A 26911-nucleotide genomic window follows, 5' to 3' on the forward strand; every position below is an offset into this window, starting at 1 on the left:
GTCGCGATAATATACTATATTCCATAGTAAAGTACACGTTAACGTTACAATGTGTTGTGTTCACAACACTGTTTAGTCTGACGACGCGTCGCGAAGTACACGTTAACGTTACAATGTGTTGTGTTCACAACACTGTTTAGTCTGACGACGCGTCGCGATAATATACTATATTCCATAGTAAAGTACACGTTAACGTTACAATGTTGCGTTGTGTTCACTCATAGTTAAAGACAGCCGAGGTTCGCTAACGTTACAATGTTGCGTTGTGTTCACTCATAGTTAAAGACAGCCGAGGTTCCAAGTGATTCGTTGCAATGTACGCGGAAATGCCATATGCATTTGTCTAAAGGCCTCTGCATGCTACAGCAAATTCAAAGCAACTTCGACACAACATCGACAAAGCAACGGTGTTGCAGACACTCTACCTTTATGCTTCTGCAAAATCAACGCGCAGCCTATGTAACATTGTACCCCGTATGTAGCTAGGTTCCCTAGATAGATGACGCTTCCCTTCTCAACCAACCCATTGATAAAAGCAGAAAAATAAGCATAATTTTTACTTCCGGGCGGGGGGTTTCAAAATAAAAGAGCGAGTCTAAAAGCACCGTAAATACGTTTATTTTTTACAATATCTAACGTTACACGAACCTAAACTAATCTAAAGTTAGTTTAGGTTCGTGTTAACGTTAGATTATGTACAAAATAAACGTATTTCCGGTGCTTTTAGTCGTCGCTCTTTTATTTTGAAATTCCCCGACCGGAAGTATTAGTGTCTGTTGCTAGCAGCTTAACCTTTGTCAGCCGGTTCTTTGCTTTTTAACGTAACTTCATTCGTTTCCAATGGAGAGGAGAGAAAGACCGGCTCACATGCAGCTCAAACTACCTATTGGAATAAATTAATTGATTGATGTTTAACTTGTCCCTGTGTGTGTCCAGTCATTTCGACTAGCAAACGTTGTATTTAACGTTAAAGTTACCTCAGGATACCATTGTATTTAGTTGGTTAGCTATGCAGCTAATGTGGATAGCATTTTGTATAGCACCAATGCTAGCTGGCTGGCTACAGGTTTATTTACTAAATTATGGAGGCTTTTTTATCGTCAAGGTAAGAGAGGATTTGTCATGATCAACTGAAGGCGTATGCTATGGAACAATATGTGCTTGGGTTTTCAGAAAAAGGCCAGCTATGTGACGCTAATTATTTAGCATCAACGCTGGCTGGCTACAACAATGGCGGATGGTATTCTCTGCGATACCTATATTATTCTATGACAGCCCCGCCCCCATTCGCTAACCAACCAATCACTGCTACGCAATATCAACGCAACGGTTGTTTAGGTTAGATTTTGGAGACATGTACGCAGATTCCTCGCAACACAGTCTACAAGACCCTAAACAACAACCGCGCTGAAATCGCGCTGATGTTGTGTTGAAGTTGCTTTGAAGTTGCTGTAGCATGTAGAGGCCTTAAGCGGGGTGAAAAGAAAGGCGCATTACCGTAGTGGCGTGCGGTGACGAAAGCGGAAGCATTTTTGCACTGCTCCGCTGTTAATAAGCAACACGCTGCCTGGCCACCATAACGGCAAACAGCTATACGAGCGAGAGAGAGATGGCCAAACCGCTAACCTTAACAAATATTTTATGAAACCAAGCAGGTCTAATAATGACAACGATGTGTGTTCCTATATGTACTAGGGAGTTAGGCAACGCTCTAAAAGCTGTCTGCTGGTTGAGAATTGGTCTTCATTAGATAAACCAATAGATACAAATATGGTGTATGACAAAATAAATATGGGCTGTTTTTAAATTGTGTGAATAGTTGTTGTGAGTACTCGCACTATGTTTCAATATAATCCGTTTGACCATTAATTCATTATAAACACAGACGTAAGGTGTCCACCGCGCTCAGAACGTCAAATTCTATCAACACTTTTTTTTAAGCTCCGGCCAAAATGCGTGGTGACGTGTTGACCAATTTCGGAGGGGGATCCCAATGATATATCAATAAAAACGTACTGTCAGTTCATGTATGTTCACGTGCACAGCAAGTTTCACCGCAGTTCCTGGCATTTTTAACCAGTTGGGGTGTGACAGCTGCTGCAGCTGGATTAGCGTATCGCTGCGTTGGGAGGCGGAGATAGTCATTGGATTCGGCAAATCACACAACGTTTAGATTTCAGTGATAATAATGATGATAATGTTGCCGTCTCAGTAGTGCCAAATTTCTCAGTTCTTCGCTTGATATAATTAATACATGTTCTGTCCAATATAACGGAATTCGTTAGCTCATAAAAATGTGATTATAATAACAGACTGCTGTTTAATGTCGGGCCGACTGCCCACATTCGCCTATTTGATTTCAAGTCAGCAGCAGCACGTGAGTCTATCGACGGGACTTATTTTATTTGGAATATAATGTATACGCAAAAGTAGCCTAGTTTTAAGTTAAAATATTATAAATCTACATGCCTTGAGGATGTCATTCTTTATATAGCCTGCCTATCAATTGTTTTTAAGCTCAATAAACTCTGACTGGAATTTATCCCATTTGTCCGGGAGATTGAAATCTTGCAGGACACGGAGACCGGCACCAATATTTTCTAACGGAAACCCTGATACAAATTCTCACCTGTCTATACATCAAAATCTCTTCTCTTCTCATGTGCACTCTTTTCAGGCTACTGCCCTCTGCTGGTCTACTGCAGTAAAATCATGCAACAAACTGACACATGGACACAAGGCCATGGCTGAGCAAGTGAATGTCTTTATTAGAAGAAAACTACCATTTTAACAAACATATATATATTATTATAAAGGAGAATAATGGGACGAAAAGTGGAAAAATCCAATGATGAGGTCAATGACCCCTCAAGGTCACCAGAGGTCAGTCTGAAAGTGTTTCCACGTCTGAAATCAAACCTTGGGGTATGTAGATGATATGCTGAAATTTTCATGCTTCTTTCATAAAATGCACAATTAGTTTGCTTAACCGCCCCACTATTAGTGTATATATTTGTATTTTATTTTAATAAAAAAAAAATATTGTGGATCCCCATTAGTCTACACCAAAGTGAGACTACTCTTCCTGGGGTCCAAACATAAAAAAAAAAGTAAAATATAAAACCACAAACATTGAAGTACTCATGTAAAATGTTCAAACATGAAACAACACAGTTCACAACATAATAACAATAATACAATACATAAAACAATAATACATAAAAAGACAAAAACATCGACTCAACACTACAATGACTAGACAATAAACAGGGCTGTACGTTAACTTTTTTTGCACATAGCACTGGTGCTACAGAGGTTGATAGTTTTGTAGCACAGGCCAAAATCTTGTAGCACACAAGTATAAAACATGTTATAACAGTCACAGATGTGCCTATTGTATTTGTGTTATTTAGTTGCAGTGCCTGCCATGTTTGGCTGTCATTTTCATGCTGACAAGTTGACGTCACACAGCCAGACACGTTACGTGTAAGGAATTATGGGATTTGGTGTTGGATGTATGGACTCTACTGGGGGTGCCGTGGGAATCACCAGTTTCATCACGATACGATATCAATTCTTTGGACAATACGATATTTGCTGATATCTGCCACGATACAATACGATGCAGGTGCCTGCAATCGATATGAGACGATATCATAAGCCCATTTAACACAATCGGTAACATTTAGATCAACTAAAAAAAGGTAACGAAAATATAATTTGAAAAAAAATTATTGAGCTCTTCCAGACATTTAAATGAAAAAACAATCTATTGTTTTGAACCCTTTATCTGCCAGGGATTATTCTGATCTTAATCCCCTCTCTGCCACCACTGTAAGGCCCCGTTTAGACGGAAACGCTAGCAGGTGAATCCGCAAAAATATCTTTTCGGATGTGCCTTTCGTTTATACGGAAACAGCGTTTTTACGGGGTGAAACCGCAAAAAAGTGAGACTACCTTCCAGGGTGGAATTCCTAGAAACGCAAAAGCTTTGCGCTCTCGTCTAAACTGTAAAACCGTATAAATCTGTTAAAACGATGACGAAAGGGTTGTCACGGCTCTGGTCGCGCGTACTGCTTACGTCACAGGTAGCAGGTATGCGCCAGTAGCCGAGACGTAAACAAAGCAAGTATGTCTGACTATTATCAACGGAGATCACCTGAAGGCTACATTGGCAGTACTTTTAACCCTTTCACTGCCACACGACAGAAGGTTAACCCTTTACTATCACACAACCGGCTGTCGTGTGGCAGTGAAAGGGTTAAATACACAAGAATCTGTCCCGCGGCGTGAGTGGACCCACTGTCTGTGAGTGACTCTGCTTTGGTACAATCACATTCCCCATCCACAGTCTGCGAATCAGAGGCAGAGTAGGGCGGGTCTTCACAGCACGTCATGTGACATATGCGCCAATCGTGTGACAGCGGGGCTCCGTCGTTATAGCGTCGTCTGCACGGAGAATTCCACCCCAAAACGCTCGTCTAAACGTAAAATTTAAAGTGAAACCGCAAGATGACTTTTGCGGTTTCTGTTCACAAAACGCTCGTCTAAACGTAGCCTGAGTCTATGGAGATGTTCCCCTTCTTTGCAGGGCTATAACTTTTTAAATTGTATTGCTAAATTGACATTACTATGGCCCATTCAACGTCAAGTATCTATCGTTTAGGATGTAGCAACGTTCTACTTTTTCATTCACATATTCATACTAAAATACGGTCTAAAGTATAAATATGTTTTTATCGTTTTTTTGATCGGTTTGATACCGATTGACGTCATATTAAAACTTTCAATTGTACAAGGTCCTAAACGTCCTGCCTCATCATCTGCTGGTGACCGGAGGGGGGGGGGGGGGGTTTATAAGTCCGTGGCCGACGTTAAATCATTCATGGAGTATGGGCGATACATAGATCACAGCAGTTTATATGGATCATAATATTCACCGCATCTTCCTCTGACCGTTGGGTGGTCAGCGTGGAGCAGAAAGTTCGCGATTATGGGATGTTGATATATGCGATCCATTTCCAGGTTGTATGATAGTATATACGTCCAAATCATGTTGTTTATCGAGTCATTGGCAACGGATCGCTGTCCAGTGTGTCGAGCTGGAGTCCCGCTAACGATAGCGAGTGCCCGGACCGAATATGGATGAGCACCACTTCCTGTTTGGGCGATCCGCCGATCGGCCACCAGATGGCGCTCTTGAACCGTTGGAGAGTTGAGAGGATATCAACAGGAGATCCCAAGTCTCCGTGGGTGAAATATGATTGCCATCACAGATTTTTGAAATATTGATCTCAAAGACGCCTTACGGCGTCATTGGCAGATTACGCATGGCGGAGAATGACGTGGTAACATGTCATTGGCGAATAAAGGGTTAATACAAATAGACCTCCTATTCACTGTAAAGTGCCACGTTTTGATATATTGAGCTTTAAACTTCAAGTACATTTTTTTGGAACTCACAACACAACACGCAACCTAAAACCCCTTCCTCTCCCAAACCGTTTCTACAATTGTTTTATGTTGCATGATGATCATGAATTCATTTATTATTATTTTTTTTATATATATTTGAATATCAACATTATCTGTCCATCCTCAGTAATCCTCAGTTTACTATAATATACTCCTGACTTCATCGTCTTTCCAAACGCGCACACACAGAGAAAGGGAGTGCCCCCCCCCCCCATTCCCTAGTCTCCACTTTCTGCTGTTCTCTCTATTAAAGCCATATGAAATCCGCGTTCACGTAATCGCGGACGGAATCACGGAATTGACCAATAAAAATGGAATCAACTGCAAATGTGGAATATTGTAGAATTTGGCCTAATCTGGACTGAAATTCTGTTTTGGGTGGAACGTTTGTTGCAAAGCAAACATGACCGGGGAGGCGGGGCCCGCTGCGTGTTAAACACAACACAGCAGTGTCCAAGCGTCTCGCTGCTTCAGTGTTAATGTCGTCAAGAAGCTAAGAAATTCCGCAATAATCCCTAAATTCAGAGCAGAGCAGTATCCTAATGACTTTTATGCCTCCGGCGATACGGTGTTTTGCAAATTCTGTCAACGTACCGTGGACTGGACCTGCAAAAACACATGCGACACTATTGTGATTAAATAGCTATGTAACGTTACAGTACATGGGACTATAGATGGAAATGATAGCTTCTAGCTAAATCTAGTGCACCCATCTATTTGTTTAATGCAAACGATTGTCATTACACACACTGTCCTTTATTAACGAAATAAACTTAAATAGCTATGTAACGTTACAGTACATGGGTATAGATGGAAATGATAGCTTCTAGCTAAATCTAGTGCACCCATATATTTGTTTAATGCAAACGATTGTGATTAAACACACTGTCCTTTATAAACGAAATAAACTAAACTAAAGGTGCCTAAATTATGCATTACTATATTTCATCACAATATAATAGATATAGCTAGGCTACTGACATTGTCATTGTGATAATGTCAGTAGTAGCTGTATCTATTGTTTACACTTGAAATGTGTATTATTTTGTGCATTTTTATTTTTTCACAATATTATTCGAAAAATATTGTGTAAAATTGAACTGTATTTCTGAGTTGCAGCACTTAAAAACATTAAATGGACTGTTATATCTTATTCAATTGTGGACATTTATTCATTCCCACTTATTAGACACTATTTATGATGGTAAAATGAGCATAAAAAGCTAAATACAGAATTCTGAAATATTAAAACGGTAAAAACGGAATTTGGTAAAACATTTTATGGAATTTGGAAAATAATAAAACGGATTTCATATGGTTCTACTCTCTATGGCTCTGCCTCTGATCAGGATTAGCTTGTTAGCTTACGCTAACGTAACATTAATTTATAAGCGACGATGCAAAGCATGTTGGATGCATTTGACCCGTTGTGAAAAAAAACAGCACAGACTTATTTCGGGTCGCAAAATAGGTGGACTGCTGTGTAGCCCTGCTCTGCTTTAATGCCAGCAGACATTAGCACGGACTGGGCGGATACGACTCGCCGAGTTGCCACGACATTTTCAAAATAAGAGTATCGATATGAACCGAACGTTGTTAGCTGCCGGAGCCATAGATATTATAGCTGGAGCTGCGCTTGGGGCAGAAATGAGACCCGCCACAGGATTTTCAAAATAAGAGTGTCGATATGAACCGAATGCCTATCGCACCAGTGCTACTGAAGTAAATCCATTCATCGCACAGACCGATGTTGCTGTAGCACGTGCAACATATATCTTGCACTGTACAGCCCTGATAAATAAAACAGATTGTACAATTAACACCCTAAGCCCCCTCCCTCACCACCCATCACAGCCACGATCCCCAACCCTCGAGAGCCCCAAGTCCGGTACCCCGGCGAGCCAGAGAATCATGCCACTTTAACACCCCGACCCGCCAAGGGCCCCCCCCACCCCTAGCCTGTGACACAAGAAAACAATTTGAAGTTATAAGCAGTTTCGGGAGGAGGGATTCATGACCAATGACAAGGCACCCCATCATGCCAATAGACCTATCTCAAACCCTGCCCCTTTTCTTGATCCTCCATTCACAGCTGTCGCTTACCTCTGACTTCCTCGTACAAAGAAAAAAGGGCAGGGTTTTGAGACGGGTCCATTACGCATGGTTATCCGCTAGGGGTGTAACGATGCATCGATTAATCGAAATGCATCGATTCTAATGTGTTCGATTCGATGCATCGATTTGAATATGTTAGAATCGATTATAATCTAAATTTATCGAAATAAAAAAATGTATTTTTTATTATGTATATATATTTTTTTTGTGTATTGTTTTTATTGACCTATAGTCCATTCATGCTGAGTGAATCAGTTCCCCCAGCCACATTTGTGTATTCAAAATTTTTTTGGGAATTAACTGATAGAAAATGTATCGAATCGTCAAATGAAGAGATTTCATGATGCATTGAATCGTTGCCTGAAGAATCGTAATCGAATCGTTGTGAGGTTGAATCGTTACACCCCTATTATCCACCCATTATTCTCTTTCTCCATTCTTGCATCAGGAACAAATTACCTCTCTCACCCACATTACCACTGGAGCCGGGACCAAGAATATTATGACCCATCTCAAACCTCACCCTCTTTTCTTGGTCAAACTTAGTTTGTCTGAAGGAAGAAATCAAGAAAAGAGGGCGTAGCTCGAGATGGGTAAATTCTGACTCTTTTGACAAGGTCACGGTTTAGTGTTACCCTCATTTCAAATTCACCCCCCAGTTCGCATTGGATTCTCTATAAGCCTTGACTAATCGACTATGTATGGATTCACAAAAAGAATGCCAGTAATTAAATGCACAAGTAGCTAAAGTCAAGTTTTTTTCATTCTCATATTTAGGGAACTCCAGTTGATCGAGCCAAAATGAAATGTAAGTATTGATTAAATGTTGTGCATGAGGCAGTCTATAAGCCTGCTTGTTGTCTGAAAGAGATGATTTAAGACCTGTATCTATTAATTAGGGCTGTCTTAAATACTTCGAAGCTTCGAGGCTTCGTTCGATGGCACAAGCTTCGAACATAAAAACATCAAAAATCTTGCGCCTCCATTCCAATGAAACGAAAGTAAGCGGCGCCTCGACTCCACCTCTCTACAACAAGCACGTGGAGATTATCTGTGTTGAAAACAACAAGGACATGTGCAGCAGACGTCGACGAAGAAGTCATCAGACGTGTGGTTACACTTTAAAATATGCAAAGACAATGCCCAAAAAGCAGAGTGCCAGATATGCCAGAAGAAAATGGCATATCACAACTCTACAACAACTTTGTCAAATCACCTAAAAAACGTAAGTATCGTTGTACACGACGGCGACGCCACACAAAACATTAATAAGGCTATGCCTATGCTGCTATGACTAATGTGTTACCAAGTTGGCTAATTTAATTGTAATCATCTGCTTTTGTAGGTGCATTGTCTGATATAATTATAAATAATAAAATATAATATAATTGTTTGCTTGATAGACGAAGGTTGCAACATAATTATGTAATGTCATGTCGTTGGCTGTGAGAGCAGCCCCACTGCACCCAGGCAGCGCAGCCGAGTGAAACCTTGTTGGCAGTCACGAAAGGGGCTACTTAATTAATTAATCCAATCCACTTTATTTATAGAGCACATTTAAAAACAACAAAGTTTACCAAAGTGCTGTACAAGTCCCACAACATAAGATAAAAAAATATATATATTTTTTCTCTCGAAGCTTCGAATTAAAATCGAAGCTCGGCCCCGAAGCTTCGATTTTCCAAAAAAAGCTTCGAAGGTCAGCCCTACTATTAATAGTATTGAAGGAGAACCTTCCTGCTAGCAGCTTGTGCACTGTGCACCTCCATGATGATGATTGACTAGATACCTGTGCCCTACCTGGTGAGCAAAGAGCAGAATTCTCATCATCTGTAGGCCCATTAACACTTTCAGTGCCCATGACGTCATATGACGTTTTATCAGCCCAATGCCTGAATGCCCACGACGTGTATTAGCGTTTTATTTTTTTATTAGCGATCTGATTTCATATTTCATCAACCGAGTCTCCCGTTGGTACAGCAGCTCCTCCAGCAGCTCAGAATGGAAAAAAGCGCCCCCTATCGTCTATCCCTGAGTAACTGCACGTCAGTCGCTTAGACTGACCTGGGATCAGTCGATATGTAGAGGCGGAGCCAGCTGGCTCCCTGAGCTGGCAAGCTGTCTGCTCAACATGGAAGTCATCGCGGGACGGGAATCAGCCTGGAATATATATTCACAGTAGCCAATCGATAGTAGACAGTAGTGATCGATTTTTGGAATGGCGATCAGGAATTGGAATGATCTTTTTGGAGAACATCTGATCTGAGGTAAGGAATCTATTTTACAAGTCTTGGGATAGTCAGAGTTGTATTCACTGAGATCTGAGCGTTTGCCCTATGTGTGTGTGCGCGATCGCTGATGAGGAACTCAGATAATCGATTTTCAGCTTGCAGCCCCAGCGTGCATACGTACACAGTCACATATACTATCGATAATCTAGCGTTTATTTGAAAAACTATTCATAAATAGGCCGAAAAATGACAACGTTTTTGTGTATTCTAGAAGATTCCAGTAAACGTCTTTTATCATGGAATCTTTTTATTTTACTTGAAAACGAGGGTTTTTCAAAATGCTATAAAACGAAAATGAACCGATAAAAAAACAATCCGCTTCGACAATGTTGACTGGAAAACGAGTCATTGATAAGCGACGGGCAGATTAGACACATTAAAACATAGATTAGGTGTTATTAACGCTAACATTGAAGTGGATGGTGGGCATTCAACCGGTAAATCAAGGTTAAGCTTGGGCTCTGAAAGTGTTAAGGGCAGATGGAGATGCGACAGGGTAGCATGGAGCTGAAATTAGAGCAGTAAATTACTGTGTACTACAGTACATTTGTTCAAGGCAATTGTGTTTTGTAACTATTCTAGTACTTGACGCACTAATGCATCAAGTCTACCACAATTAAAATATATTTCTGTGTGTGCCAGCTGATCTGTCTGTCTCAGCTGATGTCACTGCAACTGATGAAACACACAGAGGTAGTTGCGCACCTGAGGCTGGATTCGAGATGAAGGTGGTGGGTACAGAATATCCAATGGATGAAGAGCCTTGCTCCTGCTCAGCAGTTTTAGGCAACATTCCCGAGGACATTCCCAACATTCTCCAATTCTTGGAGCTCCTGGTAGAGACCATCTCACAGAGGTCCAGCTGTCCAGCTGTCTCCGAAGACTTCAGTTTGGAGATCCTGCCTGACAACTGCTCTGCTGTGGTGACGTTCCATAGTCGAAAAGGTAGATATTTTGTGTGTGTAAACCTTAAACCTTAAGCCATTACTTACTTATAGAATGATTAATTGAAACCCATTACATTTTCAACTGGGAAAACGTCAACTTCCTTTGTCATCTGTTGAATGAATGCATTTGATGATTACAAATCACACATAACGCTGCACTGCAGTAATGACATACAAATTCACAGAGGATAAAAACACAAAGCCCCAAAGTAGGGCTGGGCGATATATCGAGTATACTCTATGTATCACGGCTTGTTCTACATGAGATGTAGTAAATTACTATATCGTGAACATCGAGTATATGTTGTCACGTTGCGGCTGAGATGAGACTTGCTTTAGCGCAGAGCTGTCCTCTCATTTCATTATAGACACATGACCAGCGCGGACCTTAAATTACATGCAATTGTAATTTCATTAGACAGACCAGCGCGGACCTTTAATGACATGCAATTTAATTGACACGAGCAATGGGCTAACGTTAGCTGCTAACCAAGTTATCCATGAGGAATAGCCTAAGCTAACTAGCGTTAGCTGCTAACCCTGGAAAACGCTCAAAGCGGACTCCACAACACTAGTTCCATTTGTGAGGAAAGGGGGGTGGGTTATATTGACAACGCTTGACAACAGATGTTTAAACATAACTTCATATTTATTGGTTATTCGTTTCTTTATCATCCAGTTTCCATCTCCGTGTGTTAAACTCTTCCTGTTTACATTAGAGTGTGACATCACCTACGGCAGCTTAGACGATCAAAACGCAAACCTAGAACATTGAATGTTTTGTTCATTCATGATCAAATTGTTCTGAATCAAGATATATTTTTCTGTTTTAATCTAATCTGACAAGTCGCTGTCTTGCTCGCTCCAACTGCTTTTCCCCATTTCTTCATGTGTGACGCTCTAGCTTGCTCTAGCTGGCAAGCAGGCCAAGAGGATGCTTAAAAACAGCATTTAAAAGTGAACTGTATCCTTCCAGTGACATCCTTGAAAATGAAAAATAGTGCTTGGAAAAGTAATTAAAAGTCCTTTAATTTCATTTTGCAATGTCTGGGAATCCTGGATCAATGAAATTAAAAAGGGTGTTATAGATTTCAAGGTTCAAGGTCATCTTTATTATTAAAACAAGGTAGTAGCCTGGTATATATAGACGGTAAAAACAGTACACACAAAAGTAGATTTGCACAACAAACAAAGGCATAACAATTATATATGTATGATAGTTTGTTAAATTAATAAATGTCAATAAATGTTGACTTATTGTATCTTACGCCTTATTCTTGTTCTTGACAGAAAACACTGCTTTCATTGCAAGTTGTCCCAGGAACAAAACCTTCAACAATAAGGGGATATCTGTCCGATCTCTAGAAGTGACAACCAAAGTTAGAATTGAAGACATATCAAATCTTGGCCAAGACCACCTTCACCTGTATTTTGACACAGAAGGCATGGATGTGGAAAGTGTTCTGCTCAGTGACGAGGAACAGTGTGCTATCATCACATTTACAAATCCCAAAGGTAGTATAATTATGATTTTTCTCATAATGATACTTTCAGTATGAATTCTAAATAATGGAATTGTATATAATGGTCTGATAATAAAAAATATGTACGCTTTTTTTACTAGCTGTACACAGAGTCATCGAAAAGAAGCATTTCATTAAAAAGAAACATATCAAAGTGTTTCCTTTTTATGAATCTTTGGGAATGGCCCTCTACGGCAAAGACAGACCTACACTCAAACTCCCAGCTGCCTTTTCTGAGAGTGTTGATCCTGCTATTTGCAGATGCCTTCATGATAAGCATGAGGTTGCAGAGAAAATCCACAAAGATCTGGAGAAGTATTTCTGCAAAGTAGACTTCCAACAATCAGCTGTTTGTTTAAGCCCTCTACCTTCACTATTACAGCAAAAGGGAGTCAAGGCCAAGGACATCACAGACTGGGCACGTGCAGCGAAGACTGCCTTTGCGCATGCATTGTCAAAGTTCAAATCTCTCCAGTTTCAGGTTGAGTCATCTGCATGGGAAGAATCCGAAAGAGAGATCAGAGAGGCACTGTTGACAGAGGCTGTGGTTGTAGTTGCTGATGAAGACAACGGTGCCTTGTCAGTGGCTGGCCTTGGTGATGACTTGAACAGACTGGAGACGCCTCTTCGGGACATGTTAAATGGGATCGCCAAGCGGGTTCAGAGGAAGAATTCGGGCAAAACGGAAGAGTTTAAATTGTCGCCATCTACTTACCACATCTTGTTGCAAAATGGCCTTCAGGACCAGATATTACATGAATACCCCGAGGTTATCATGTCATACAATAAGGAGCGGCAGACTTTCGTCTCATCTGGCTTAACTGAAGAGGTGTGTGGTGCAACCAGAAAGATGATGGGTGGAGTGCTGGCACTAAAACGACAGATGTTAGAAGTGGATGACTTTGTGCTGGAGTTTCTGAAGGGTGAAGATCAAGAAAGGCTTACCAGCTCTCTCCTCACATCTAAGGGAATACATGCAGTACTTGAGATAACTGAAAACGCAGTGCAGCTCCTTGCTGCTTCAGACAATGTGCTGAATGATGCTAAGGATGAACTGAAAACCCTGCTGATCTCTCAATATATTCATCTTGAAGATAACAGTATCATGAAGATGTCAGAGTGGCAGGACCTGCTCACTGATTTGGAGGATGCCACCAATAATTCATTCAGGAAAATTCAGATATCTGCTACTGTGCCAGGTCAAAAAGTAGTGGTGTCAGGCTACAAGGATGATGTTGAGTCAATTCACAATAAACTTAAAGACTTTTTACAGCAGAATGGTAAAGTTGAAGAAGTTATTGTGGTCACACCTGACACCATTGTCAATTATATTGAACAATATAAACAACATGCTTGGTTAAACCAAGTGAAAGATGGAGTGGTTGTTTCCTTCAACAATGAAGCCATCTGCCTAAGTGGTTCCAGAGCTAATGTCACAGCTCACAAGGACTTGATTAATCAAGTTGTCTCTTCAGTAGTCCTCGATACTCTGAAAGTCTCCAAGCCTGGAGCAAAGAAGTTCTTCCAGGATCAAGAAACTACATACGTTTCATCAGTCATGGCGAGTACTGGATGCTTGGTCCAGTTAGTTGATGAGCTTGATTTGTCCCTTGGACGCCTGGACCAAGCACAGGATTTGTCCCCTGGACCAAAGATCCCAAAACTCGCATACCAGCTTCAGACAACCGATGGCGTAGAAGTAGCCGTTTGTAAGGCTGATCTATGCAGCTACCCAGTAGATGCAGTCGTCAATGCTTCTAATGAAGACTTTGATCATGGTGCAGGCTTAGCAGCAGCACTCCTGAACGCTGCTGGCCCTCAGTTGCAGAAAGAATTAGACAAACTAAAAATACAGGGGGGACGGCTCAAGCCAGGAGACTGCGCTGTGACTGGTGCAGGGGGACAGCTTAGCTGTAAACTAATCATCCACGCAGTAGGACCCCACTATAATCAGGCAGACTCGCAGAAGGCTGTGGGGCAGTTGATCAGAGCTGTCAAAAGAAGTCTAGAACTTGCAGAACTGCACGGCTGCCCATCAGTGGCTCTGCCTGCCATCAGCAGAAACCTGGGGTTTCCTCTTGACTTGTGTGCAGACACTATCGTCAAAGCAGTAAAAGACCACTGTGAAGATCATTATGGGGAAAACACCCTGAAGAGGATACATCTGGTGGACGGTGAGGACGGTGCTGTTCTGGCTATGGAGGCAGCTGTGAGGAAGGTTTTTGGAAACCAAGGCATCAGTCATTCTCAACAGAACCATCCTACAGACACTACCCAGTCTCAGCATGTTAGAACGGCTCAGAGGCAGGCCAACTCTGACCAAGTGCTGACCAAAGAGGGGCTGTGCATTACCCTGAAGAAGGGGAATATCGAAGATGCCACAGTAATTGCAGCTTTTTATTATCTTCAAATTGGTCTCAGCTAGTTAAAAACCTTAATATTCCCAGGGGGATTAACCTTTTATATGATGAGCTATTGATTGTTTCCTCTGGGGTTTTATTATAACATTGTCTTGTAAGGATTTTAAGGCTGACCTAAATGTATGAAAGAATCTGACATATATTAAGCTACATGGAACTGAAAACATTTTTCTTTCATACATTTTAGACTCAGGTGGTTGTGAACACTGTGGGTGAAAACCTCAACCTGAATGCTGGAGTAGTTTCAAAGGCCATTCTCCGTGCTGCTGGAAATAAACTTCAGGACTTGATCAACAAAAAGCAAACCGTAGGAAAAGCCGGCGATGTCATCATTACTGATGGCTGCCAGCTGTGCGACAAAGTCTTTCACGCCATTGCCCCTCAGTGGGACAAGGGACAAGGCACTGCTGAGAAGGTAAAGCTTTTATCTTTTAGAACTAAGCTTGTATTTTAATTTTTCAATTATAGTGCTTAGAAAGTACAATATAAAGGAAAATGCATTTAGCACCTTTTACAAACTGCTTAATTGTAAGACAATAAGGCTGATCATGAATTATACATATAAGGCAATCCCTATGCATTCAATAGTTATTTAACTGGGTCTGAAGTAGCAGAGTGATGATAGGGCGGAAAAACATGTGAGTAAGCATTTTGATATTAAAGCCATGTGTAGAATTTTTGCTCTATTTTCGTGACAGCACAAAGCTAGCTAGCTAGCTACCTTACACTAGGCAAATTGGCAATTCCATTGGGTGCAAGGATAATTCGTTCTGCCTGCACCAGTTTGGTAATTTTGTGGCTCAAAATTAAAGCAATTGAGATGGATGGGCTGGTGCAGCCGGGAGGGGGTGTCTATAAAGATTTGCTGGCGCAATGCAATTTGGATATGAAATTACACCTGTGCTCTGCTGACCCAGATGCCATCTGAGCTCAAATACTGGGGCTCTGTTGCTTTAACCCCTTAAGCCCAATCGACCTGGTACCGGGTTGAGATTTATTTCATGTCATAAATAGATCAATACAGTCCGTTTGTGTTTCCTTTTCAAATGTAGCCAAGAGTAAAGACCCTAACCCTATCAAAACAGCAGTAAATGTATATTTTCAGCACTGTTTGTTTACCAATGATTTTAAGTAGGGATGTTCGATATTGGCTTTTTTACCTATACCGATATTGTCCAACTCTTAATTTCCGATACCGATATCAACCGATACCGATATATGCAGGGTTTCCCCCCCAAAAAAAGGAATAATTTCAGGTAATTAACATTACATATCTCTTGTCGTGGAATTAACGCAACATTATGCATACTTTTGACAATAAATAAAATCAGAATTTGTTCTTACCTGCTTGCCTGGGTAAATAAAGGTTAAATAAATGTTAAAAAAAAACGATACCGATAATTTCCGATATCACATTTTAATGCCAATATCGGACATCCCTAATTTCAAGTGTTATTAGATAAATATGAGCTTATAAAAATCTCTGCGCATTGCATCAGAAACCGGATGATTTAGATGCGAGGAAATGACGCCGTCATGAAATCGTTGTAGTCCTAAGAAAGAGGAGACCCAGGGCTTTCGATGGACGTCGAATTTACTACACTACCCAGCTCACACCAGCCACTGTCAAAGTTGTAGCCGGCTGACATGAAAATAAAATATTGGCATTATTTTCATGATCATATCTCACGGGTGGAACAAACCTGAACATTATTGCCATAAAATAGAACGTAGTTAGTTTCTTTACCTTTCTGTGAACGTCTAGCAAAAACCGCATTGCAATCTGATGAAAAATGGCGGAGCTATTTACATTATAAAAAGTAACTGTACTTACAGTAGATTTCATTCACGTTTTTGCTGCCCTGTCGGGGGCGCCTGGTGGTACTAAATCCAGATTGAACTCTGCCATTGGAAAGGGGAGATTTGGCCCAATCCATAGATGTGTGACATGGCCATAATAAGGTAATTTATAGGCCTTATATTCTATATTCGTATTTCAAATTTTGTCCGGATGGCAAAATTTGGTACTGTATCTACAAAGCCCCCTGTAAATCATCTGCCCTTATTAATTTGCTTAGATTTTTTTTTTACACTTTGTTTGAAGGTGCTGAATGAGCTCACATCTGGTCAATGTTAGCATGGTGTTATTCACCGTCAAAGATGAAAAAATAAAAGGGAAAAAAAGAAAATGTATATTCTCCTTTACTTACTTTTGGGGCAGCATAGGCCGTCGACAACAGTTCACCAGGGTCCTCTGTCCTATGCTTTGCTTTCCAGCTGTTTCCATGTCAGTCCGCTCTCTGTGATGTCTGTCTCCAAGTCCCTGCACCAGGTGTTCTTGGGCTGGCCTCTTTTCCTATTGCCTTGGGGCCCGGGGGTTCCATCTAAGGGCCTGTCTGGTGGTGCTGGTGTTTGGTTTGCGTAGTGTGGCCGATCCATCCCCACTTTCTTCTCTTGATTTGTTCTTCCACTGGTTGTTCGCCCGTTCTCTGCCAGAGATTGTTGTTGCTGATGGTATCTGGCCATATTCTCCTTTTGGTTCATTACAATTTACTCAAGCCTAGTAACAGACACAATATTTCTGACACTGGGAATACATTCCCTGAGATCCATAGATGTCCCTAGATACAAAGAGCATGCAAATGGACCTTGTAGAAGTGGAGCAATCTTCCATTTACTTAGGTATGTATTTTTAGGCGAAAGGAGGTTTAAGAGGTTAATAGCCTATTTGATAGCCTAGAATCTCACAAGAATATGTGACCAGGTATGGACTTCAGGGTCATGTTGAGGGATCTTAATTTTTTTTTTTTTTTTACATATTATGAAAGTACAGATTCATACCTTCAAAATAAGCCATCACTTGAACATTTTGGTGGGATACTTTGCAAGCTACTTCCTATGATTCATGGTGATTATCACAAAACGTATTCAGAGATAATAGCCTTCAAGAGACGAGCAGGCTATTCAGTGACAATAGTGAAACAACTACAACACTACCCAGAAGTCATTGTAATCCATGGCCCCCCTCTCTCTAGGGCAATTAACACCTGGCAGCTTTCCAGTCTGAGGCTCTTTGTTATTACAATGAGTCTGGTGACTGGTAGTGGTAGTGAAAGGGACCCTGATAATAAACAAGAAACTTAATCAAGTTTCAAGATTTTATTAGCATTTAAAATAACACGAGATAAAAATAGACATGCTAAAGTCAATGTTCAATGTTCTGATGGCCTCTCCAGAAGCATTTAGATGTAAATACATGTAGTGTGGTAGTGAAAGACACAACAACTAGGTTAACCTTCTGTAGTCTGGTAGTGAAAGGTTAACCTTCTGTAGTGTGGTAGTGAAAGGGTTAACCTTCTGTAGTGTGGTAGTGAAAGGTTAACCTTCTGTAGTGTGGTAGTGAAAGGTTAACCTTCTGTAGTGTGGTAGTGAAAGGTTAACCTTCTGTAGTGTGGTAGTGAAAGGTTAACCTTCTGTAGTGTGGTAGTGAAAGGGTTAACCTTCTGTAGTGTGGTAGTGAAAGGGACCCTGATAATAAACAAGAGACAAAATCAAGTTTCAAGATTTTATTAGCATTTAAAATAACACGAGATAAAAATAGACATGCTAAAGTCAATGTTCAATGTTCTGATGGCCTCTCCAGAAGCATTTAGATGTAAATACATGTAGTGTGGTAGTGAAAGACACAACAACTAGGTTAACCTTCTGTAGTCTGGTAGTGAAAGGTTAACCTTCTGTAGTGTGGTAGTGAAAGGGTTAACCTTCTGTAGTGTGGTAGTGAAAGGTTAACCTTCTGTAGTGTGGTAGTGAAAGGTTAACCTTCTGTAGTGTGGTAGTGAAAGGTTAACCTTCTGTAGTGTGGTAGTGACGGATAAAAAAACGGATAAATAGTTTTTTTTACCATATTTCTAATATTTATTTTTGATAAATACCAATTAGAAATATCTCGACGAATTACCTCTGAATATGAATCAAAAAAAATATTAAAGATTCGCTCACTAGTTCTACCAGAAACGGAGTTGAGGCGAAGCATTACTAAGCGCTTCTGTAGTGTGGCAGTGAAAGGGTAACCTTCTGTAGTGTGGTAGTGACGGATAAAAAAACGGATAAATAGTTTTTTTTACCATATTTCTAATATTTATTTTTGATAAATACCAATTAGAAATATCTCGACGAATTACCTCTGAATATGAATCAAAAAAAATATTAAAGATTCGCTCACTAGTTCTACCAGAAACGGAGTTGAGACGAAGCATTACTAAGCGCTTCTGTAGTGTGGCAGTGAAAGGGTTAACGCGCGCCTCATCGCGCCCCAGCGCAGTTTACATCAGGGCTCCCACAATAATAAGAATCTCTCTCTCGCTCCGATGAAAAAGCCATTTTTTATCACTCCGTTTCCGTATTAAATTAATTTACTTTTAGCCATTAGGTTGGAAAAAATGCACCCTACCGAAATTCGTTCGCTCATAAAATTCGAACTGTGTTTTAATGGTTTTTAATTAAGTTAAAACACGCGTTTTATAACGGCCGTCAAGGCCTCTTTTTTTTTAATCTTTTTTTTAGACACTGCGTTACGTTGCTTATAACTTATATTATAACATTAAGATAGTGTATTAATAGTGTGTTATTCTCTCTCTGAGAAAGGAGAGCTAATGACGTCTGTGTGTTAACACCTATTAAGTACAGTACTTGGCCCCTGTGGACAGGCCCAAGCCCGCTCGTGTAGTTTTTCTCCTCACTTGGAAGAAAATTTGTGGAACTATTATAACAATAATTACCTCATTTACAAGTTGTATTTAAGTTTGCAACTAAGGGCAAATAAGGGAACACATTAATGACAATTCAAATATGTAAAAAAAATCAAGATTTCGATTTTTAGGATTTTCTGAACAGCAAGACATTTTCTTCATTTCAGAGCACCTCCCCCTTTGCGGATCAAATCGGGTTTGGTCACGGCGGGTCACATATATGGTGCATTCCATTAAAGTCGGAATTAAGAAAAATCTGAGCTACTAGTTAAAGTGCAATGCAATGACCCTCAAAGTCAGAACAAACAATCCTTAACAATTGTGTGTATTGAGCCGTACTGTATTGTACCCATTCTGCAATTAATTAATTAATTAATTAATTAATAAAATTTTCAATCAATCAGGTTTCCTGCCATTGCCCTTGACAAAGATACTGGCATTAAAACTGGAGTTGGTCCCCAGGCACTGCACTATGTGTGGCTGCCCACTGCTCCTAAATGAGCAGTCAAATGATGAGGACTAACAACTTTTCCGAGATGCCGCTATCCAACATCATGTCACACATGTCATTTTCTGTGATTGTCTTATTTTTTGCGGTATTTATCAAAATTGATTTGACAATTACATATCGATACACAGTAAATTTAGCAGAGTACATTTTACTCAAACGGAGTATAATTTTACTCAGTTTGAAATTCTACATGTAATGGCTTTAAAGAGGAGGCATCTACGACATGTCTTGCAGATGTTGAGTGGAATTGTGAGGTGTTGCTTGAACCAGGCGGAGGATAGCGGCCTGGCCTCCATGACGTTCCCTGCCATCGGAACAGGGAACCTGGCCTTCCCCAAAGACCTTGTAGCCTCTCTAGTGCTGGGTGAGGTCCTTACGTTCAGCAGTAACAAACAGCCTAAGACCTTGCAGGAGGTGGTGTTCATCCTTCACCCAAGTGATACACAAACAATCCAGGTAAAGAAACACCCCAGTCTTTGTCATCCAAATCGTAATATGGAAAATGCAGGGTAATATAATTGAGAAAGAAAAATATATATACCCGTAAGCATAGGAATACAAGACTAAAAGGTGCGGTAGGTAATAAAGGTGACACATGTATACTCTATCGATAATGACACAATGCACAATGCGCGTATGTATAATGTACAGATTATATCCTAAATCAACCACATGTACAAATATAAGTCTACTCTGTACAATGTACAATTCTCCATACTAGATAGACACATCATTGTCAGTAAAGCACAATGGTTTGATATTAACATAGTTGTTGAGGCTGTGTTTGTTATGTGCCATGTGTTATGTTCGTGAGATGACGATGACGATGATTCTAATCTCCAGGCATTCAGAGATGAATTTAAGAAAAGATTCACTGCCTCAGGTGGTTCAGCACCAACAACTGCTACACAGAGTAAAGGTGGGGTACATTCAGTTTGATCTTACTCCTACTCTTTTTTTATTTTTTTAAGATTTTCTTTTTTGCGTTTATCGCTTTTTTCTACTGGGCAGTCCAGTAGAGAGAGAGAGAGAGAGAGAGAGAGAGAGGAGGAACGGGAGACAGAGTGGGGGGAAGACATTCGGCAAATAACGACGGGTCCGGGAATCGAACCCGGGTCGGCCGTGCCGCGTCTCAGCGCGTTATGTGGTTCGCCACTGGGGCGCCCTACTCCTACTCTTTTATAAAAATGAAAGTAAAACTATCTGGAATATTGACAATATTAATGAGTATTTTTTAGATATTGGCCAATTAAAAGTTTAGGCGGTAACATATGAGAGGGATGGTATATAGAGTTCTCTGATCAGCACACCAGTGCCAATTAACTTCAATATAGCATGCCCTTGAGTATGTTATTGCTTTCATACTGTATTTTTTTTACATAATCCTTGCAAACATAATTAAGGTTAAACAAAGACCAAGCATTTATTTTATTTAGTCCCCCCCCCCCCCCCCCCCCAACATGGATATAAGAGTTTTGAAAATAAACAAGGCCTTTAACCCCCCCCCCCCCATTCAAATGTAAGTGCATTGTGTTGCATTTGTCAATAAATGTGGTTTCTTAGTGTTCTGTTGCTTATGCTTTTATTTTTTGTTTCCTGCTTTGTCAGGTCCATTCTCAAAAATCACATCAAGCTCTGGAATGCATGAGACACAGATGGGGAATGTGGTCATACAGGTCGCCATGGGAGACATCACCAAGGAGACTAGCGACGTCATCGTCAACTCCTCCAATGAAACGTTCACACTCAAGACGGGTAAACTCTAAAACGTCTTAATCTGTGGCTCAAGTTACTTTTAGAGACTCATGTAAGTACAGTTAGTAGGGGTGGAACGGTACGCATTAGAACCGTGTACCGAACAATACACACATGCCCCGAACCGTGGAGGTCGTACCGAATGGTACGCATTCGAACGTACACCGTTCGGTACGACCTCCACAGTTCGGGGCATGTGTGTATTGTTCGGTTATATAACGTTAGCCTCGAGCTAGGCTAACGTTACGTCTGCAACCCATAACATCCTGGTCCCTGCTGTTGGGACGTACTACCAACTCCACACACCACTGTGGGGGGGTTTATATTCCACATTCCCTTGTAACATCTCCTTTTTTTTTAAGATAACAGTTACAACATTCCTTAGTGCAAATTATTATTAATACAAGAAACCCCATAAACGTCCTTATTTAAAACCCTAATCATCTTTTCTGTGACTTTTACTTTTTGATAAAGTCTAGTGCTGGTTGAGCATTATGCATACTTTATGTTGGCCTTTGTCTATAATGTGGCCACAAAAATGGAAAGGTTTAATAATTTTTTGTTTGCACTGGTAAGTTAATACTTTTTCAGTCAGTTCGGTCTTTGTGTGCCAAACATTATTAAAGGTAAACCTTTTTTTTTACCAAATAAATGAGAACCATTTTTAAATCAGCAATGCCTCCCCTCTTGCTGTACCAAAATCTCTCCTAGCTCTAACCGTCACTGTCAAAATAATGTGCCTGATGTCAAATGGCCTCATTCTTTCAGTTTTTGCATGACTATGTCCTTGAGAATAACTGAAAAGTTGGATTATGTTTAGGCTATATATCTTATGTTGATGTATGGTATTTTTTGGAGTGTTAAATAAACATATTTTTTTTTTAAATAACGTATACCGAACCGTAAACCTAAAACCGTGATCCGAACCATCCATTTTGTGAACCGTTCCACCCCTAACAGTTAGTCAATGTATTAGTTTACTACATTTTCATTTCCTGTGAGAAGTTGACTGTAAATTAGGGATGCACCGAATATTCGGCCACCGAAAATTATCGGCAGAAAATGGTTAAAAAGGCTCTTTCGGCTTTCTTTGACCCGTCTCTCGTAAGCTACGTCATCCCCCGCTAAGAGTCATGGGAGATGTAGTAAATACAACAGTCCTTCCATGTATGAACACTGTGAATTATATACAGTAGCCACTACAGTAACATCATTAAGTCTACTATAAGCTATACTCCCCCTGTGTGTGTCTTTATGTAGATCTTTATGCAGTTTTAAAGCACCTTGGCTTTGTTCTGAATGCACTTTGTTGTAGTTATCCTACAGAGAAAAGAAAATGCACTTGACTTTAATGCACATTTTGTTGTATGCAAAGAGAAAATGTTTAAATTGTACAATCTTTCAGCAGTCAGTCTGGAATTAATGTATGAATTCAAAAGTGCTGAATAAATGTTTTATGGGCCCATACTAGTGATTATTAATATTATTTAAGTAAAGTTTTGCCATAATCATGTCTTTTGCCATAATTACGTAATTACGCATTACTTATAGACAGTAAATTAATTACGTAATTACGCATTACTTATAGACGGTCAATATGGATTTAGATCGAATCATTCAACGTCATTGGCACTAATGGACCTAGTAGAAGAACTGACAAGCATAATTGATAATAAGAAGTTTGCAATAGGGGTCTTCATAGATCTGAAGAAGGCGTTTGACACTATAAATCATGATATTCTGCTACTAAAATTGGAAAGGTATGGGATCAGAGGAGTAGGGCTCAAATGGTTAAAGAGTTACTTAGAACAAAAACAGTTTGTGCAGTTGGGCGAGTACAGGTCCACTCAGTCAAACAATCTGTGGTGTGCCGCAAGGGTCAATTCTGGGCCCGAAACTATTCATACTGTATATAAATGATATAGGTAATGCGTCTAGAATATTGAAAAATTAAATTTTTGCTGACTATACAAATGTCTTCTGTGAGGGAGAGAACCTCCAAATGCTTTTAAAGAATGTCGCAGCTGAGCTATTCAAGCTGAAAGTGTGGTTTGATGTAAATAAATTATCATTAAATATAAAAAAAATAAAAATCATGATATTTGGTAAACGTGATATACAAGTAAATACACCGGTTGAACTAATGATTGATAGTATTAAACTGGAGAGGGTATTTGAGAATACATTTCTGGGTGTGATAATAGACCACAAACTCAACTGGAAACCTCATATCAAATATGTCAGGACTAAATTGGCACGGAGTGTTGGTGTTTTATGCAAGATAAGACACATTCTAAACCAAAAAACACTGTATACACTGTACTATACACTCTTCCTACCATATATGAGCTACTGTGCGGAGGTGTGGGGTAATACCTACAAAAGCACTCTACAGCCAATATGCACCATGCAAAAAAAAGCAATAAGAATAATCAACAATGTAGGATATTATGAACACACCAATAACTTATTTATAAAGCTACAAGCATTGAAATCTATGGACCTAGTGGATTTCAAAACTGCCCTCATTGTATACAAAGCCAGATACAAACTAATCTCAGGCAACATTCAAAAATGGTTCAGAGACAGGGAAGGAGAATATAACTTAAGAGGGAGAGGGAATCTTAAACAACCAATGGTACACACCACGCTGAAAAGCATGTGCATATCGGTGTGTGGAGTGAAGTTGTGGAATAATTTACCTGAATACATCAAACTGAGTAAACATGTGGCACAATTTAAAAATCAGCTAAAAAGATACACATTAGAGAAATACAGAAATGAGTAATGAGGATAAACAAAGTTATGCTATATTGTGTTATGTAGTGCTGTTAGATCCTGATCAAACTGGCCAGTATCACGTCTTCGTCTGTTTGGCCCTCCATCCAATTCCTCTGCGTTGTGTCATTTTAATGGTCCTGACTTCTCCTATACTGGCATATAAGATCCTTATCTCTCCCCGTTAGTACAATCCGCAAACCATAATAAATCTCCACCTCCGTAAGAATTCGACACTCCGACAACGTGAAATACCTTATGAGGAAAAGCGTTGTTTTATTGCTATAAACAGAAACCTCAGCTCAGATGTTAACAGATTGTATTGTCCTTGAAGAGTCTATTATAATGATCTTTCGGTGTGTTCAGTCTATCTAATGATCTTTCAGTCCAGTCTATTGTCCCTCTGTCTCTCAGTCCAACAGTGGTCAGGCCTGTTCGTTAGCCAAGACCATCCTCGTGGTAGCCGAAGCTAATGATGATGTGGCATTCTCCCTTCCCCCCCCCCTCCGTGGTGGAGGAGAGAGAGTCTCTCCTGGTTCCTTCCCTCTTAGTCTCAGTCAGATTTTAGTCTGCCTTACACCCGGAAACACCGTTCGATTTATAGATCTTCGTCGTAGAAACGATAGCCCCGCCCCTCTTCTGGTTGGCAGGGCGACGCGCTGTCATGACAACCGCGTTTAACCTTTACACACACTTCAAAACGTCTCATTCACTGTTGCATTAAAGAGGTCACCCCTCTCCCTCGCTCTTATCTTTGTTCTTACAAGGAATTCATAACAAACTCTCGCTGGCAGTGTGCCTCACAACAATCACCCTGCTCTACCGAACCACGGTCTCCTGCTTCCATGCACATTTCGATCTCACCGTTTTAGCTGTGGTCATTTCCCCCCCAATCTATACATCACATACATTGAAAAAGCACCCCAAATCCTTCATAGTGCTGTACTATATTCACTGCTGTCAAGTGAATAATTTTTTATTTATTTTTTATATATATAAGTAAAAGTATATTCTATATTGTAATATACTAAATTATGTTATATCTAGTAAAATGAATGGAAGAACGAATATAAATGTAAGGGGGTAGGGATCAATAACCTTAGCTTCCCTCTACTCCTTTTTTGGACATGTCTGCTAACCAAACACATTGCTCTTGACCTTTTGTTTATAATTCCTTTTTCTTTTTTCTTTTTTTTGTATGTTTTTTTTTTATTTGTTATGATTGTTTGGTTTGACGGAACAAGATACCGTGATTTGTTTGGAGGAAATGGAGAATTACATGTTCAAAAATAAACTTTTCATTCATTCATAATCGGGTAGCTAAAAAAAAAAACATTATATTTATATTATTCATTTTCGGCCATTCGGTTTTCAGCCAACTGTTTCCTATTTTCGGTATCGGTTTAGGCCAAGAATTTGGTGCATCCCTACTGTAAATGCCTTTACCATAATTGTAAACATTGGTTATATTAACCCTTTAATTGCCAAGGACGACTTAACACGTCATTCTCCGCCATGAGTAATCTGCCAATGGCGTCGTACAGCGTCTTTGAGATCAATATTTCAAAAATCTGTCATGGCCATCATATTTCACCCACGGAGACTTGAGATCTCCTGTAGATCTCCTCTCAACTCTCCAACGGTTCAAGACCGCCCCTGTGCCTCAAATAGATTGCTATCAGCTCTATCTTTAATCTTTCAAAATGTTCAGTTGCTATCGCTATTAGCTCTATCTTTAATTTTTCAAAATGTACAGTTGCTATTGCATGCACTCATCTGTGTTCCACTACACACATGAGTGCATGCTTACCAACTGTCTGTCTGCAACACTACTATCACCAACATCTAAGAAGGGAGATCCCCCCTTGAATGGCCCTTCTAAGGTTTCTCTCCTCCACACTGCCTGTGGAGCTTTTTTCCCTATTGTTAGGTTTTAGTGAGTTTTTCCTTACCTTCGCGTGGGGTATGTCTGGGAGTGCTTGCATTCTTTAATTTATTTGCATCCATCTAAAAATGTTTGCACCTTATGGTGTTCTTGTTCTGTTCTTGACTTATTGTTATGTTTTCTTCTTGACTTGTTTAAAGAAGATCTGTACGGCCCATGGGGACATTAACGTGTGTTGTCGGGCCCTATAAATAAATTTGATTTGATTTGATTTGGTGGCCGATCGGCGAATTGCCAAAACCGGAAGTGGTGCTCGCCCATATTTCGTCCGGGCACTCGCTATCGCTAGCGGGACTCCATCTTGATACACTGGACATCGATCGGTTGCAAATAACTCGATAAACAACATGATTTGGACGCATATAGTATTATACAACCTGGAAATGGATCGCATATATCAACA

The 26911-nt window shown here is 40.1% G+C and overlaps 1 protein-coding gene across 1 annotated transcript in view; it reads left to right on the plus strand.

Annotated features, from left to right (window-relative positions):
* Nucleotides 1–26911, plus strand: part of parp14rs1 (poly(ADP-ribose) polymerase family member 14-related sequence 1) — a gene marked incomplete at its 5' end in the record, with an annotated part of 70925 nt that overhangs the window by 15917 nt on the left and 28097 nt on the right. Inside the window, 8 exons of the mRNA XM_084311373.1 lie at nt 8368–8398; nt 10524–10826; nt 12119–12343; nt 12453–14734; nt 14959–15186; nt 20265–20486; nt 20874–20949; nt 21639–21785. Of these exons, the coding sequence (XP_084167499.1) occupies nt 8368–8398; nt 10524–10826; nt 12119–12343; nt 12453–14734; nt 14959–15186; nt 20265–20486; nt 20874–20949; nt 21639–21785 (3514 nt within the window). The remainder of the gene's footprint in view (nt 1–8367; nt 8399–10523; nt 10827–12118; nt 12344–12452; nt 14735–14958; nt 15187–20264; nt 20487–20873; nt 20950–21638; nt 21786–26911) is intronic.

Source organism: Notolepis coatsorum, assembly GCF_963971535.1.
Source record: "Notolepis coatsorum genome assembly, chromosome: 3".
NCBI classification, from domain to species: Eukaryota; Metazoa; Chordata; class Actinopteri; order Aulopiformes; family Paralepididae; genus Notolepis; species Notolepis coatsorum.